Here is a 17455-nt window from a genome sequence, read left to right as displayed (position 1 = left end):
GGTGTTTATCTGGTTCTTTGCTATTGATGTGATTTTCTAATTGCGTGGGGCTACCAAATACCAGATAGTAATTTTTTTTCTACGAAGAGAGGAAATTTTTTTTCCTAACACAGTAATTTATTTTAAATTAACAGCTTTTTCTTTTTTTTTTAAATTTTATAGCTACTTTATTTATTTATTTATTTATTTTTGGCTGTGTTGGGTCTTCGGTTCGTGCGAGGGCTTTCTCCAGTTGCGGCAAGTGGGGGCCACTCTTCATCGTGGTGCGGGGACCACTCTTCATCGCGGTGCGCGGGCCTCTCACCATCGCAGCCCCTCCCGCTGCGGGGCACAGGCTCCAGACGCGCAGGCTCAGCAGCCGTGGCCCACGGGCCCAGCCGCTCCGCGGCATGTGGGATCTTCCCAGACCAGGGCTCGAACCCGTGTCCCCTGCATTAGCAGGCAGATTCTCAACCACTGCGCCACCAGGGAAGCCCTAACAGCTTTTTCTATTGGAAGCATTCACTTATGTTGGATTATCGTTCCCCAAGTGAAATTTCACTGATGCTGTATAATTAAATATAGATTTTTAAAAAGCGATAGAATATATTTTAAATTTATAAGCGGACCGACTGGGGTATATAAAGACTTTATTTAACACGAGTGAATAGCCTACCTGATCAACGTGACGGCTACTGGAAAGGATTCCTTTAGCCTCAGTGTATCCTTATTCAGTACCGGGCACCTTCTTGGGAAGGGGTGCTAAAACTTGCTAACTTAATTGGGCTAAAAGGATTGATCTGTAAGATATGTTATATGGGTGTAAGCAACAGCCTTGGGCTGTGGTCTGCCCGAGTTTGAATCCTATTTCTGCCCTTTACAAACCAGGTGCCCTTCACTTCCTGTTGCCTCAGTTTCTTCATCTGTAACATGGGAATGCTAATAGTACCTGAGTCACAAGGTGGTGAGGATTAGCTGAAGTCTTGCACGTGAAGCGCTTAGGGGATGGTACCTGGACACGTAGAACGGTACCCGGGTACCTAGTGTGTGCTATACAGGATTAAAAAAAAAACATTTGGGGTCCCTGTGTGGTCTGGCCCCTGCCTACCTGTCCAAGTTCATCTCCGACCATTCTCCTCCTTTTCCCAATTATACCGACCTCACAGCTGTTCCCGAACCCTCCCATCTCCCTCTGTCTTGTCACAGAAGACTTCCTCTGCTTGGGGTGACCTCAGCCAAGCTCGTCCACCTGATGCTTCTGTATGTTGTGAGTCTCTGCCCCCTGGTGTCTTTCCCCTAGAGCTTTCCTGGACTGCTTTTCCCCCTCTCCTGCCCACCTTCCCTCCCCTCCCCTCCCCTCCCTCCCCTCAGCGAATTGTTAGCGGCCCCCTTCTCTGAGTGACGTGGCAGTGACATGAAAGCAAACGTTCCTGCCTTCAAGGAGCTTAAAGTCCACGTTTTGGTTTTTAAACACGGATGCATCACAGCGCTAATCACATCACACATTGATTGTTGGCTGAAGGTCCCCTTATTTAAGCAACAGACATCTGTCGGAACTTTATTACATGCCAAGCATCCCACTGGACGGTGAGCCTATATAGGTACCTAAGATGTTGTGCTTGCCCTCAGGGAGCATAGGTGTGTTGACAGACATGTAAATTAATAATAATAATATCAACACCCAACTGGGAGTGTGGGTTGGGAGGAGGAGGAGGGCAGGGCCTGGTTGACGGCCCAGGCTCAGTAATACCTGGGTAGGAGCAGATGCAGTACCTGTGTTTCTCATCACTGTTGGAAGGTGTTAGACCAGCTGGGTAGAAATATGAGGGTTTTTCTCTGACTCCAGCTGCCGCGTGCATGGTCGCCAGCCCAGATTTTGGAATCAGCCCGACCTAGGTAGGAATCCTGGCTCTCCATCTGCTGGCAGTGAGTGTGCTCAGTCCAGGCGCTCCTCCACGTGCCTCTCAAGCTAACTGCTTCCCTGCATGGGACGCTTGTCAGGATTAAGCGAGATGGCAGTGCCCGGCTTGTGGCCCGCACTAGGTTCCACCCACTGGCGCTGTTCACCATGCCGAGCGCTTCTGGAGGTTACCTCTCTGTGCCTTGCCTATCTTGGGCTCTAGCCCATCAAGGCCTTCCTGCTTCCCCTCTTCCCGCCAACAGCTGTCGTGCCCACGAGGGGCCGGCGTGCTCTGTGCCAGACAGAGCCTCGTCCGGGTATGTTTGCTCTGTGTTCAAACAGAGCTTCCTTGCTGTGGTATTGGATTCTGTGGGACAGTGACAGTTTCCAGAAACCTCTGGTCCGTGAGCCAATTTGGAGGAAATTAAACCATTCTCTGTGCCCCTCGGCTCACATCCTAGAAGGCTGCACAGACACTCCGGGCAGGCTTCAGCGCCTTCACATCAAGGATTCCATTACGGCTCCGAAATAAAAACGTTCCCCGTTGCTCCCTGCGTGCGAAGCCGGATCGTGTGCTTGGCACACGCCTTGGCAGGGGCCGTAACCCCGCTCCCACCCGATCGGAAGGTCCTCCTGCAGGCAGGAGCCGCTTAACATGCTCAGTGCTTCTCCCTGTGAGGATGCAAAAAAAGCAGGAGCTCTCAGGACCCCACATGTCCAGGTGCGCTTCCAGCTAGAGGTAGGACGAATCTTTTGAAGTGTTCAGAGAAGTGATTTCATGTTCAGATTTGTGGAGCCGGGCTGGGGAGAGGCTACAGTCCTCATTCACTCCACGGTTTCTCATCTTGTCAGAGAAGCTGACCTCATAGCCCCACATTCATGTTCTCCTTAGCAAGGACCCTCCCGTTGGAACAGTCATGAATTTGGCAACTAACGATCGTAAGGGTTTTAGGATTTGTGGAGAATTTATCTGTGAAAGAAAATGGATGAATTAAAAATATTAACCAGCTCAACCAGCACCCGCATGGATGAATCACTGAGATCCTTTTTTCTTCTTCCCCCTTCATACTATAAACATATGGCATGAATTTTCTGCTCTCATTACAGATGCTGAGAGAAGGCAAAGACAAATATTTATATTACATTCATGTTTTACAGTAAAAACACTGTTTGGTTTGTTTATACAGTTCCACTGTTACAGTTTTTATGGTTGGTAATGAAACCACTGTAAAACCCAGCCTGGGTTATATAGCAGATACGATAAGGCCCAAGTACTCAGGGAGAGACCCTGGATGGAATAGTTGATGTCATGCGTAGGGAATCAACAATTGAATGATGTGTTAGGACAGGCCAAGCTAGACTGTAATAACAAACGACCTCAAAATCTCTGGGGCTTAAAACTACTGAGGTTTATTTCTCGTTCCAATGACATTTCCATCATGAGTTGCTGGGAAAGCTGTGCTAGATGGGTCCTCGCTTAGCCATGCAGAGTCGACTTGCATCGCTGGATGTTGTGACAGAGGAAGAGAAAGGCGTGCTGACCATGCACTGCCCTTCAGACTCATGCTCAGAGGTGACGCAGTCGCAGCTGCTCACGTTCCATGGGCCAAAGCCACATGTAACCTCTAGGTGCAGGGGGTGCACACCTGCCACGTGAGTGAAAGGAGGTGGGCAATTAGCATAGCAGAGAGCAGCCCTCAGGACTTCCTTCTGGTTACTTCAAGTGCTTTTGTAGTTATTTAGCTGATATTCTGTGTTTAATGCAACTTTGAATCATAAGGGAACAGGGAAGGCCTCAGAGACCCTCCTGCCCACCACCCCCAAACTCCTTACGGTTAATGAGACTCTGTCTTCATTTTACGACGACCTGGACAGAAAGGACCCGCCACTGTCCCCAGGAATATGTCACAGTGCAGAAAAAATTTCACATCCAGAAAACTTTTTCAAGTTGAACTGTGATTTTGGCTGTGGGTGTGTGTGTTTTAAAATAAGTTTATGTCTAGAAACTCATCAGTAGACGGCACTCCTTTAGATCTAGTACCCTCAAGTGGTGTACACTGCCACCATCAAGTAGGCATAAAATGCTGGAGATAACCATTTGTCCAAAGGAAATAAAAAGTGTAATTAAGAAAACAGCTCGAAGTGACTTTTCACAGCCACTTATAGGTGGTGTCTAGAGCGGAGATGTCCAGTATGGTAGCCAGTGGCCACATATGGCAGTTGAGGGCTTGAATTGTGCCTGGTCCAGGTTGAAATGATCTGTAAGTGTGAAATAAAATACCTGTCAGATTTTGAAGACTTAGTATAAAAATGTAAAATATTTTATTAGTATTTTTTATATTGATTCCATGCTGAGATGATAGTTTAGACACTGGGTTAAAATATTAAAGTTCATCTCACTTGTTTCTTTTTACCTTTTTTTTTTGACTTGACTACTAGAAAATTTAAATTACATGTGTGACTTTCATTAGTTTTATTGAATGGTACTGATCTAAAGGGTAAGCAACAGAGAGAGAGAGAGGAAAAAAAAAAAGAATTAATTTGGTGTCTTTCTCACAAATCCCTAATTGTTAGAACTCACAGTTTAACCTGAAAATTTATGTCCTTTGAGTTGTTGGCATTTTCTACTTAAAAATTTGTTTTTAATTTTAAAATAATTTTGGATTCTCATAGACGTTGCAAAGACTAATACAGAGAGTTCCTGGGTACCTGACCCTCACCCAGCTTCCCCCAATAATAACATCCTATATAACCATAGTAGAATGATCAAATCTAGGAAATGGACATTGGTACAGTATTATAAACTAAAGATTTTATTCATATTTAACCAGTTTTTACATGTACTTTGTGTGTGTGTGTGTATGTGTGTGTGTTTGTGTAGTTCTCTGAAATGTTATCACATATATAGGTTTGTATAACTACCACCACAGTCAGGATACCGAACTATTCTATCACCTCCTAAGAAACACCCTTTACATTAGTTTTTATTCTTTGAGTTAACTTCTTTTTTTTAAATTGAAGTATAGTTGATTTACAATGTTGTGTTAGTTTTTGGTGTACAGCAAAGTGATTCACATATTACATATATATTCTTTTTCATATTCTTTTCCATTATGGTTTATTACAGGGTTTTGAATATAGTTCCCTGTGCTATCCAGTAGGACCTTGTTGTTCACCACTCTATATATAATAGTTTGCTGAGTTACTTCTTAATTAGGGCTGTTGCTTAGAGTAAAGCTTCAAGGCAACCTAGTAGCAAAAGATGCTGTTGGCTTGGAGGTCCATGGACTTGTCGGTCCATCCCACCCTTAGAACATGGCTGAGTTATCCCAAGCTTTGCACGAGGTGCTGAGCAGACACAAAGAAGAAAAGCCTGCACTCAGGGAACTCCTGGCCTTTGGAGGGTTACAGAACTAGTTTCATTAGAAGGTGAGAAATGGCATAATAGAAATTGGTACCTTAATCTGCCGAAGAGAAGAGAACGGCACAGGGTTTTTTTCCCAAGTCTCAGGACCTAAATCTCTTGTCCTTCCTTTACCTCGCCTTAAGTAGAGTCACAGTGGTTCAGATCTCTTTAGAAGGCAGTTACTTCCTTACCCAGTTTTAAAGGCGAGAGGAATGCCTACCCCTTAAACAGGTAGTTTGTATGATCCATACGAGCCAGGTGTTCTGGAAAATTTACACTGGATCTAACTCCCAGATTTTTCAGGTTGTTTTGTTTTGTTTTGTTTTTTTAAGAGCGAGCCTCATAGGTTGAATTTGGTGATTTTAGAGATAGTTAATGTTTGTTGTATTGCAAAGCTTTTTTATACAGGAGGGTTAACTAGGTATTTGTTTCTATGGCTACTTAAAGTAATCTTTCTTGATATTTGTGTCCCAAGATTTGTATCCGTTTCTTGTTGTTAAGGTGGAGGACAGTTTGTCATAATTTTTTTTTTTTTTTTTTAAACAATTGGTTTTTTGTTTTTTTTTTTAATTTTATTTATTTATTTATGGCTGTGTTGGGTCTTCGTTTCTGTGCGAGGGCTTTCTCTAGTCGCGGCAAGTTGGGGCCACTCTTCATCGCGGTGCGCGGGCCTCTCACTATCGCGGCCTCTCTTGGTGCAGAGCACAGGCTCCAGACGCGCAGGCTCAGTAATTGTGGCTCACGGGCCTAGTTGCTCCGCGGCATGTGGGATCTTCCCAGACCAGGGCTCGAACCCGTGTCCCCTGCATTGGCAGGCAGATTCTCAACCACTGCGCCACCAGGGAAGCCCCATAATTTTTTTTTAAACTTCTGTTGTGTCATAACTTTTAACATGCCAGGAGGCCACAGAGAAACACCTGTCTGCATTTTCTCCAGGCTAAAAACCCAGGGACCAGAGCCCTGTGTGATCAGCCTCTCCTATGGCCCCTTCTGCTTTCCCACATCCTTATAAAGCGTATTGTCTAGATGCAGACACACTCTTCCTCAATTTACCTTTTCCTGAAAAAAACCAGGAGGGTTATGTCACCAGCTGTACAGGTTATATATCAGTGTAGCATGTTCTATGTTTTATAATGCAGGAGTATGTACCCCCTCTCCTACCCCCCCCAGGATGGAAGCTTATTTGTAATGCTTGTTTTCCACTTTAAGATCTGTTAAGACTTTGGAAATCTTAAACAAACAAAGAAAAGGTAGTTTTGAATATAAAAAGAGTGACCATTAGAGTCCCATGTGATGATGGAAACCTAATTTCTTTGAGCCTCAGTTTCCACATGTGTAAATTGAAGAGACTAATAATGATGATTATCGTGTGATTTGTTGTGTTGATATTTGAATATCTTGTATTTGGTGTAGTGTGAGGCCCACGGATGACATTCAGTAAGCTTTTTTTTTGGTCCACATGATCATTGTGTAATTGTAGTAAAAATAGACAAAGCCTCTAGGACCTGGCACTTATGGGTGCTCAGTGAATGATTTCTTCTCAGTTGCTTTCTCCTGTTTGTTGAATGAGGGAGTGAATGAATGAATGAATGGATGAATGAATGAACAGACTTGAATTCTCCCGTCAGAATTAGCTTTCTTCCTGAAGGTTGAAAGAAATTCTAAATAACTGAGATAAATTATACAGAACCAAATCAGAAGACATATAAAACAACGCATGGAAGGAAGCTAGATCAATTTCTATTTTCCTTCTTAGTCCATTTTTTAAATCTAAGTCTTATTTTTGTATGATGTAAATGATCGGGTTTAAACAGATTCCTTGGAAGATGTGGGTGGGTTTCAGGGATTTAAATGATGTGGTGGGTGTGTCGCAGGCATTTCAGACCTCCTAAGGCTTCCATTTCCATTAAACATGATGGATGCATTCCAAGAATTTAATTAATATAACATCTCTTCATTCATTGTAATTCCTCACGAGGGTTATGAGAACTTGGAAGTGTTTAGTTTCTTACTCAGTTGATTAAAAGGTACTTTCTATGGTTTTCCAGCTAGCTATTTTCCATGGAATTCAGTAGTTGTCCATGAATATTAAATCAATATAGCTAAAATGATAAAAGTGGTGAGAAGCGCTTTTATCTGAACATCGAAGAATAGTTTGCTTGCCTCAGTTGGGAAAAATAAAGTTTTAAGGCTACAGATTGGAGTAAAATGGTCGTATTTGAAAAATCCCAGAACAGTAGGAGTATTATTTGGAAGTTTTGAGGAGCTAAAATTAGAGAAAAAACAAAACAGTAAGTCATACTTTATAGAGTGGGCACTAAATTATGGGCCGCTATGATATGGTCCAGGTAGAAAATTCATTGGCTCACGTAAGGGTATCGAAAGATCTATGGATGTTAAGATCCCTCATGGGTCTTGGCCAGGCTGGGTGGGGTGGGGTGGGGGGAAAGGACATTCTTTTTGAAATCATAGAAATGATTTTCCTTGGGGCCACCGGAGAAAATGGAACGTACATCTGATGAAGTACAGCACATCTTCTGTTTTGATTCCGTGCTTGGCTAACCATAAAGATTAGATTAGATCCTGCTATGAAACTGTTGAGGAGGGATGGGGAGGAGGGGGCAGGGCAGAGAAGCAGAGTAGGGTGAGTGGGCAGGAAGGATTTGGAGGGGCAGGCAGAGGGGAAGTCAGTGCCAGAGTTCCTGGCATTCCAGTGGAGGCTCCTATTTGATCCAAGCAATGGCTGGGAGGAAGCAACTTATCTGCAGGATGGAATTGCAAGAGGCAAGTTTGGGGCTTGAGCCATGCTGGTGTGGGACAAGGAATGTCGCCCACCATTGGGTTCTACAAGGATTAAGTCATTAGCCACTGAAGTACACCCTGAAAGGAGTTCAGGCCAAAGAACAGGATGAGGCACTCTGTTTTGGCAAAACAGGCCCCTTAGATAGATATATTTCAGGAAAAAATTTCATGAACTTGGGTTCTTTTTTTTTTTTTTTCCGCATTGATTTTTACTGGAGTATGGTTGCTTTACAATGTTGTGTTAGCCTCCACTGCATGAACTTGGATTCTTGCTACTTCCCGTATATAGAAAGGCCCTAAAATCATTAACTGGGATACCTGTTCCTCGTGGCGGGCAGTGAGCTTCTACCGAGATGGATGTTTGACTGCACGTGCTCTTTAGCCAGAATCAATATAGATGCACCCACTAGCCTCTCCCCTGCCTCTTCGGAGCAGTCCCTCAGAGCCATCTCAGAGGGTGAATCCTGGCTCTGGTCCTCAGTGAGACCCTGAATACAACTCAGCTCACAGCTCTTAAGTTGTGTGCACATATGTGCGTGTGTGTGTGTGTGTGTGTTTCAGTTTGCACTAGAAACAGGAGGAAGCTTGGGTTCCTAGGACCAGGACTAGGTGGGTTCCAGAGGCAAGTTGTGCAGGTTAATCAGTAAGATCTTGGAGGCATCAGCTCACCTGTGCAGGGGTGGCCTCCCCGGACCTCCTGCCTGTGGTGTCCCAGGCCCAGCGGGTTTGCCCTTCACCACTGGTCATCGGTGGTCATTGATGCCATAGCACAGAGGATGCCTTGCCTCCATCCTCTTCTTTGTTTTTTTTTTTTTTTATAAATTTATTTATTTTATTTATTTATTTTTGGCTGCGTTGGGTCTTTGTTGCTGCACGCGGGCTTTCTCTAGTTGTGGTGAGTGGGGGCTACTCTTCGTTGCGGTGTGCAGGCTTCTCATTGCCATGGCTTCTCTTGTTGCAGAGCACTGGCTCTAGGCACGCGGGCTTCAGTAGTTGTGGCACGTGGGCTCTAGAGCGCAGGCTCGGTAGTTGTGGTGCACGGGCTTAGTTGCTCCGCGGCATGTGGGATCTTCCCGGACCAGGGCTCGAACCCGTGTCCCCTGCATTGGCAGGCGGATTCTTAACCACTGCGCCACCAGGGAAGCCCCATCCTCTTCTTCGCTGATGCAAGTTCACGAGGGATGTGAAAGTCTGCATGTCTTTGCAATAGTGCTGCTCCTTTGTCCGTCTTCAGAGCCCAGTGAAGAGAGTCATAAGCCCAGCTGTATGCAGGGCATCTGAAATTGGAACGACAGCCCTTAAGTCTATTTGTTGAGAAAGAGAAAGGATCTCGGAGTTCATGAACAGCCAGTGGCTAACATAATAACAACAACGAAACCCCTGTTACTTTTCTGCTGCAGATCCCTTCCCACCCCTGGCTTCCCCAGTGTGATAGCTGTTGTCTTGTCAAGCATCTCTTCCCACGCTCATTCTTAACAGCTCCATCCTGGGGACTGTGGAAGTGAAGGCGATGGTGGTAGTTTGCATGAGCTAGTCTGGGGCAGTTATGGTCCATCATACCGGAGCCAGACCAGTCAGTAGTCGGTGAAGAAGAGGCTCTCTTGTCTTAGGTGCTGGGAGCTAGAAGGATGTTTATATGGGCTGCTACGAGCTATATTTCCAGCTACAAAGAGACAGATAAGAATGGTGAAGGCAAGCTGAAATGAGAGAGAGCAGAAGAGTTCCTTGGGCCAACTTCACCCCTGGGCTTGTCCAGTTATGGAGCCGATGAACCTCCCTTTGTGTGTGAGCTAGTTTCAGCTGGGTTTCTGTCACATGCAACCACATTGGTCCTATCTAGTATGCCTGGGGAGTCCTGGGGACGCAGAGGCTCTGCCTAGTAGGTGCTCTGACCCTCAGTGTCTCCCCCTCATAATGGCTGCAGGTCATGTCCATTCCATTCCATCCTATCCTACAAGACATGTTAGGAGAAGGAGTCGGGCCCCATTTAGAATGATTTGGATCAGGTCCTGCATCTTTTCAGCGGCTGTCTGTAGTCGCACTGGTCCTACAGGGGGAAAGCATTTTGGATCTGGGTCAAAACCACTTGGTTTGAATCCCAGCCCAGTTTCTCAGTGGATGTCCTACCTGGGTCAGGCAGTGAATCTCTGAGCTGACACCACCTACTTCATGGGGTTTGGAATGACTGCTGATGAATGGGGATTCAGGACAGAGGGCCTTGCACATCAGCAGACTCACGTTCCTTTCATGTTGTCCCTCCCAACTGGTGTTTATGTGGAACCCAGGCCATCTGTATCCTGATAACTATGTGCCTTTCTCAGGGTTCTTTCCTTGAGTCTGGCACCTCTGGTCTTAAATGTCCGAACACTAAAGATGAATATCAGCTTCAGGGTTACTTGTTTCATTTTCCACTCCCTTTTTAAGACAAAACTATGGAATAAACTATATTTTCTATACTCCCTGCCCACCCTCTGTGATGAGGGTTGGATCAGGCAAGATGGTGCTGCTGGCCCACCGGGTCATCCCCAATCCCATTCCAGGGCCACCTGCCACGTGGCCCCCTTGTGAGAAAGAGGATCGGGTGCCCCCTCCTCTCTCGTGGGCCACAGCCAGCTGAGCAGAGTGCTGGCTCGGACAGCCCACCTTGCCCCTTGGACTGTTGCTGTTGGATTGAACCAACTAGCTTGGGTGATCCTTGCTCACAGGTAGGGAAGGTAGAAAAACATACTCCCGCCAGTTGAAAATAGCATAATTATGAGTTTCTAGTATATCTGTTTGAGCTTTCAACAAAATGGTCCAAACACGTATCATACGGTCCCAACATTTTAGCAGGTTTCATTTTAAAAACCTTGGATACCTGTTTTGTACATATTATGTATGACATCCACATGAATATGTTAATTCCATTTTATTAGTTTCAGTCTCTCTCTCTCTTTTTTCCCCCCTGTACATGATTGCTGTTTTATAGCTACAGTTCGGTGGAATTAACACAGATTTCCCACATGGGGAAGGTTTCAGGTAAGGATTTACAGCAAGACAGGTTCTTGATCCTTGGAAGGGATTCTTCTCTGAGGTGGGATTTGAGAACGCATTTTAGAATTGTCCAAGGGGGGCTGGAAGGCACAGCTTGGTGGGAAGATGAATTGGAATCATTATTAGAGCCGTTGTCAGAATTTACAGGCTGTTTGATCATAGGACTAACTTACCTCAGGAATGATGGAATGTTTATGCTTGGAATATTTTTAATTTATCTGCTTCGGTTATATTGAAAGTATGACACAGAGAACACTAGAATTTGATAAGGAATAACTCAGAATTATATGGAGAATAAAAAAGATAAGGGCTGTCCACATAGTTTTTGGGCAAGTTAGCTAACCTCTCTGTTTCACTTTCTTTGTTCATAGAAGGAAGATAAAAATAGGCCCCACATCCTGGGTTTCTGTGGGGAAATATGTGTTTGTGACAACTTAGAACAGTGCCTAGCACATAGTAATAAGCACTTGGTGATGTTACTGGTTTCTTTTTGTTGCTGTTGTTTGCTGACTGCTGACCATTCATTACTTTGAAGCTCTTATTACGAATGGTGGTTGGTGCATTCTCTTCCCTGTCCATTTTGTGACAGTAACTATTAAAAAAAGGGCTTTTATCCTATAGGTGAGAATTTCTTTATTATGAGTCTAGAGCTGTTATAGTTGAATGTTATGAAATATCTAATGTATGCAGAAAACAGGTAAGACTTGAACACTGTGGTAGAAAAGTTCTTAGTTAATAGGCAAGGATTGCGTATTAGTCAGTTTTTGCTGCAGTAACAAGCAACCCCAGACTCTCAAGGGGTTCATGCCAATGTGTATTCTTTGTTCATGCCCCACGAGGGCTGGAAGTTGGCCGTGGTTCTGCTGTACTAGCTGGGCTTCCCCGGGCTGTTTCTCATGACTTGTCATTCCAGTACCCGGGCTGCAGGAGAAGTCACCAGAGGCAGAAGCTCCAGGGAATTCTGTTCAGACCTTGAGCAGAAGTGACCTTCATATTCCGATAGTCATATCAGGTCTCAGGGCCAAGACCAACATTAGTGGGGTAGGAAAGTGTATCCCACCTATAGGAAAGCATGGCAAAGGCAAGGAGGGAACAATAACAGTGAACAAATAATATGCTCTACCAAGGACAGTTTCTTAATATAGGTACCCTTTGTCTTTCAGTAAAATATCACTTCACCAGTTTCTTTAACTTTTTATTTTAGGCTCCTGTAAGCAGTTAAAACCACAAATACACAAGTTAAAAAAAAAAAAAAGAAGAAGAAGAAGAAAAGAAAGAAAGGTATATCTGAAAGAGTCAGGAAAATCCTGACCAGTCTTATTTCGGAGAATCAAACCGGTGGTCTTTGCAGGGACCAGTCACCCCATTAACCTAGCATTAATGGCCTGAGTAGGAGAAACCAGCTCAGAGTCCTGGCAAGAGGCATCCAGATTTATGGCCCATTCCCAGCCTTCTTTCATCGAGGCTGTTTTCCCTCTAGATGTCTTAGTCAATCAGTAATTAATTTGAAATCCAAAGTTTCATTAAGTGTTATTGAGTTCCCTCACGCTGACGTTTGTAGTGCTGTATTTCTTTAAAACCGCAAACCATTTTTCATACTGCCGTTTGCATATTTTAATAGAAAAGGTTGCAGTTCTGGTGTAAATGACCCAGTTTTCTGGATATATTTACGTGAATGTCATAAATTTATTATCCTTCCCTTCCACTTCACTGCTTTTCTGCTTTTCTCAAGTATTTTGAAATCATATTTAAAACATTATTACAGCCTCTGAATTCTATCCAAAGTATAAATAAATTTTACCGGGTGAATATTTTCAAAACAATACCAAGTAGCTGGTCTTATTTAGATCTCGTCTCATGTAGCGGCAGTACCATTATGCAACCAATGAAAGATACGCTTTGAATGTTTAGAGGATGGCAGGGGTGGGAGTGACAAAGTGTCAGCATCCTGTGGAATTTGCATGAATAGAGATGCTTAAATGAGGACAATCAGTCTTAGCCAAAAATAAAATTTAGGGGGATAGATTTTGGAGGGCTGGGTAAATGAGCGTAAAGACAGATCTTTTTAAGATGTATTTTTTAAAAAAACAATATAATGTCCCTTTCAAGTCAGGATCTTTTTTACAGTGTTCCTCTGCAGACAGGGTTTACTGTAGCTGCTCAGTAGGTTACTTGTTTGCTTTTTAAGTTAAAAAAAAAAAAATTTCACTCAAGAATCCAAATTTCTCGCTTGTCTTAAAAATGTTGGAAGACTTGACAGTGATTAGCTGGGACCGAGTAGTAGCTGTTATCCCCTGTTTCTTTGACGGTTACTTAATCCTGCCTGGTTTAACCACCTTCACCCCTGATCCTTCTAAACTCCTCTTCCTCTCTTTTATTTTTAGCACTTAGAGTGTATACTAATATTTTCTTTAATTTCCTCATGTGTTATATTTATTGCTTCTTGACTGCCTTATCCCAGTAGAGTGTGAGTTCTGATGTAGAACATAATTTTGCACAGAGCAAGTCCTTAAGAAATGTTCGTTGACGGAATAAGCGAATGGAGTTGTTACCTGGCTGACGTTTGCACTTGCAGCTTCTTTTCTGCCTTCCGCTGGTTCTGAACCCGTTGGGCTGCCCCCATGAGGTTCCCCAGGCCCACCAAGCTATTCCGTGCCCCAGGATCCTGGGACGTGCTGGCAGTTCTACCTGCAGAGCCCCACCCTTCCGCTGCTCAGGTCCTCTTTCTTCTCCTTGAAAACTGCACCCTGTGTGGAACTCGTCCCGGTGCCTGCAGGCTTACTGGAACCTGCTCCCTCATCCAACCTGACAGGCACCTCCATGTGACAGTTTTGTCAAAAAGACCACGAACTCCATGAGGGGTGGAGATGGGCCTTTTCATCTCTGTGACAGCTCCTGGCTCACCTCGCACTGGTGATGATTAAATGGCTTCACAGTGAATTCAGGTTTCTCAGTTGCTGAATGGTCCTGACCCTGGAAACCTTCTAAAAATTTGCACATATCACAGTTGGGAAAAGAATGGGAAAGACCGATTTCCTGTGTTTTCAGTCCAGGAATGCAAGACATAAGCTAAGAAGAGATAGATGAAATGATTGCGCTAACCTGGTTTCCTTTTGTCAGAGAAGAACACAGATCACCTTATCCCTGAGGGTCACCGCACTTAACCCTTTATCTTATTGAGGACACTTTTTGGCAGGAGGTGACCCTGTGGAATTCACTGTGAGGGCACAGAAAAATCTTACAATTCTTGCACCTTTCCAAAAAAAAAAAAGTTTAACTAGATGATTGTACTTTTTTTTTTTTTTTTTAATGATATTCTTGTCTGCTTACATTCTTTTTATGTATGTATGTATGTATGTATGGCTGTGTTGGGTCTTCGTTTCTGTGCGAGGGCTTTCTCTAGTTGTGGCAAGCGGGGGCCACTCTTCATCGCGGTGCGTGGGCCTCTCACTATCGCGGCCTCTCGTTGCCGCGCACAGGCTCCAGACGCGCAGGCTCAGTAATTGTGGCTCACGGGCCGAGTTGCTCCGCGGCATGTGGGATCTTCCCAGACCAGGGCTCGAACCCGCGTTCTCTGCATTGGCAGGCAGATTCTCAACCACTGCGCCACCAGGGAAGCCCGATTGTACTTTTTAAGCGTATCTACAATTAATTTGAATGTATTGTAAGTTGGTTAAAATATTCCATTAATGAAAAAGGTAGGCCCAGCTTATGGTAAATACACTACTAAGTGTTTATAGTACATTTCATATTTTACATGATTTCCTTTGTAATTCTGCTTATCTTTTCATTCTAATTCCCTGAAGGACATATAAAAGAACCCCTAAAGAGAGTAATTACCACTGTACTCTTTAACCAAGGCTCCTTTTGCAAAGAGAAAATCTGAGCTGCTTTTTAAAGAAGGCCGTTTTTAAATAAAAATGCAAATAAGCTACTTTGTAACCACATTAATTACCCACCTAGCCTCTTATTACCATGTTTGTATTGTTTGCAAATACTATTTACAGTCATGTGGAAATTAACATTACTGGTCCTGAGGAAAGATGGTGGTGGGGAGCTTGTGCTTTGGAACCAATTAGGGCAAACCTTGTCTCCACCGAGGCTCTGGGGAAAAAACACAGCCTTGCAATGTCAAATAATAGCATTAGCTCTGACTGCCTAGGCAGAGCGCTGTAATTATATTATTGGCCCTATTTTGCTTCCGCAATGAATTTCATTGCCTGCATTGTAAAATCAGCAGGCAGCAAAGTTTCTGCTAATGATTTAATGTACTCTCTGATCATTTTGGACAAAAGTCACGGTAAGAGCCCAAGAGACAGTTTTATCACCCCCACCGACTGCCGCCTGGCTTGAGCATTTGCAGTGAGGGCAAAACACAACTCTGATCTCCTTGTTATCCTGGGGAAATCCTACCCAGGCGGGAGAGAAAACGACTCGCATGGTGTCTGATTTTCAGCAAAAGGAAAAGGTGATCTTGCGTGACTTATCATAGCAGCGAGCGTGAGTTGAGAGCCAGCCTGTGTCGGGCACTGTACCAGGCACTCGACCTCTGTGACCTGTGTTGTCACCTCCTTTTTTTTTACAGAAAGGAAACTGAGGTTCCAGCTTCAGTAGAAACACACCACATGGAAGATATCATAAGTGGTGATTAAATTAGCCCCCTCTTTACATCAGGTATAATTTTTTTAATACAGTTTTTTTTTTAAAATTCAGCCAATTACTGACAGCTTTATATACTGTGATTTTTTTTTTTGATTTTACATCAAAATATGTTTTGGATTTAACAAATGCTTTTCACACGCTTTGAAGTTATTTGAATTTGAGCTTAATAAGCCTTCGCGTGAAAGAACCACCCCCTCCTTTTGGGAAACCCGTTTTGTGGTGGAGAGCTGTGTATTTTTCCAGTATTCATCCAAGGAGGAGGGAGAGGAGAACTTTTTTTTTTTTCATAATTTTATTTATTTTTTGGCTGCGTTGGGTCTCTGCTGCTGCACACAGGCCTTCTGTAGTTGCGGTGAGCGGGGGCTACTCTTTGTTGCGGTGCGCGGGCTTCTCACTGTGGTGGCTTCTCTTGTTGCAGAGCATGGGCTCTAGGCACGTGGGCTCAGTAGTTGTGGCTCGCGGGCTCTAGAGCGCAGACTCAGTAGTTGTGGCTCGTGGGCTTCAGTAGCTGTGGCTTGTGGGCTCTAGAGTGCAGGCTCAGTAGTTGTGGCCCACGGGCTTAGTTGCTCCGCGGCATGCGGGATCTTCCTGGACCAGGGCTCGAACCCATGTGCCCTGCATTGGCAGGCGGATTCTTTTTTTTTAAATTTATTTATTTATTTATTTATTTTTGGCTGTGTTGGGTCTTCGTTTCTGTGCGAGGGCTTTCTCTAGTTGCGGCAAGCGGGGGCCACTCTTCATCGCGGTGCGCGGGCCTCTCACTATCGCGGCCTCTCTTGCTGCGGGGCACAGGCTCCAGACGCGCAGGCTCAGTAGTTGTGGCTCACAGGCCCAGTTGCTCCGCGGCATGTGGGATCTTCCCAGACCAGGGCTCGAACCCGTGTCCCCCGCATTGGCAGGCAGACTCTCAACCGCTGCACCACCAGGGAAGCCCAAGTCCATTTTCTAGTAGGTCTGCGTCTTTATTCCCGACTCAGACATTTCTTGATCTGTCAGTGTCAGGGACTCGCTAATGACTTTTACTGTTGTGGGTAAGCTTTTAGCTCACTTATACCACCGTCAGTAGTCATAGCTCTTTCTTCCCATTGTGTTTGTAACCAGATTTTGTATATTATATATTTATATAGTATATTTTGTTATGTTTTGTATTATATATATGTGTGTGTGTATATATACACACACACACACACACACACACACACACACACACACACTCACATGAATGTGTGTGTATGTGTATTTTCGTTTTCTGCTCTGGACAGTGTCTTCAACACTGTACATTGTTAGATGAGGCTCTAGGCACCCCTGCCCATCCCTCCCCGTCTTTCCCCTTCACCTCCTAACTTCTGCTACTTACACTTCTACTTTGTCATGGTTAATAATAAACCCCCTGTGCATTATCTATGAATTGATTCTAAAAGATGAGAAACAATAAATATTTACGTCCTTATGGCCATAGAAATATTTCTTACCCAAGGACCAATTAATGTGCCTGTGTTACATTTCCTCCTCTAGGGGTCCTTTGTCATGACCGTCAGACAATGAAGCCAGCGTTCATGTTGGTCCTCCTTTCCTGTGCTATCATTGTGGTCTGCCCTTAGTTCATTAGAGGCATAAGGGGTGCACGTTCTGAATCTTCTTAGTGCCACTCACCTGATGTTTTGAACCTGATG

General features: G+C 44.3%; 1 protein-coding gene across 2 annotated transcripts in view; it reads left to right on the top strand.

The window, feature by feature from the left end:
* The window catches only part of WWOX (WW domain containing oxidoreductase), a 254311-nt gene that overhangs the window by 75264 nt on the left and 161592 nt on the right, over positions 1-17455 (top strand). Inside the window, exons 6-7 of one of the 2 annotated variants that reach the window (XM_057533778.1) lie at positions 11056-11105; positions 12325-12345. The exons of the other annotated variant lie outside the window; for it this stretch is intronic. Of the exons in view, the coding sequence (XP_057389761.1) occupies positions 11056-11105; positions 12325-12334 (60 nt within the window). The 3' untranslated portion in view covers positions 12335-12345. Of the gene's footprint in view, positions 1-11055; positions 11106-12324; positions 12346-17455 lie in introns of those variants that run through there. 2 annotated transcript variants of the gene reach the window in all.

The sequence above is a fragment of the Balaenoptera acutorostrata genome, chromosome 19, assembly GCF_949987535.1.
Source record: "Balaenoptera acutorostrata chromosome 19, mBalAcu1.1, whole genome shotgun sequence".
In the NCBI taxonomy this organism is placed as follows: Eukaryota; Metazoa; Chordata; class Mammalia; order Artiodactyla; family Balaenopteridae; genus Balaenoptera; species Balaenoptera acutorostrata.
Note: the sequence above shows the minus strand (reverse complement) of the source record. Positions and strands in the feature narration are given on the sequence as shown.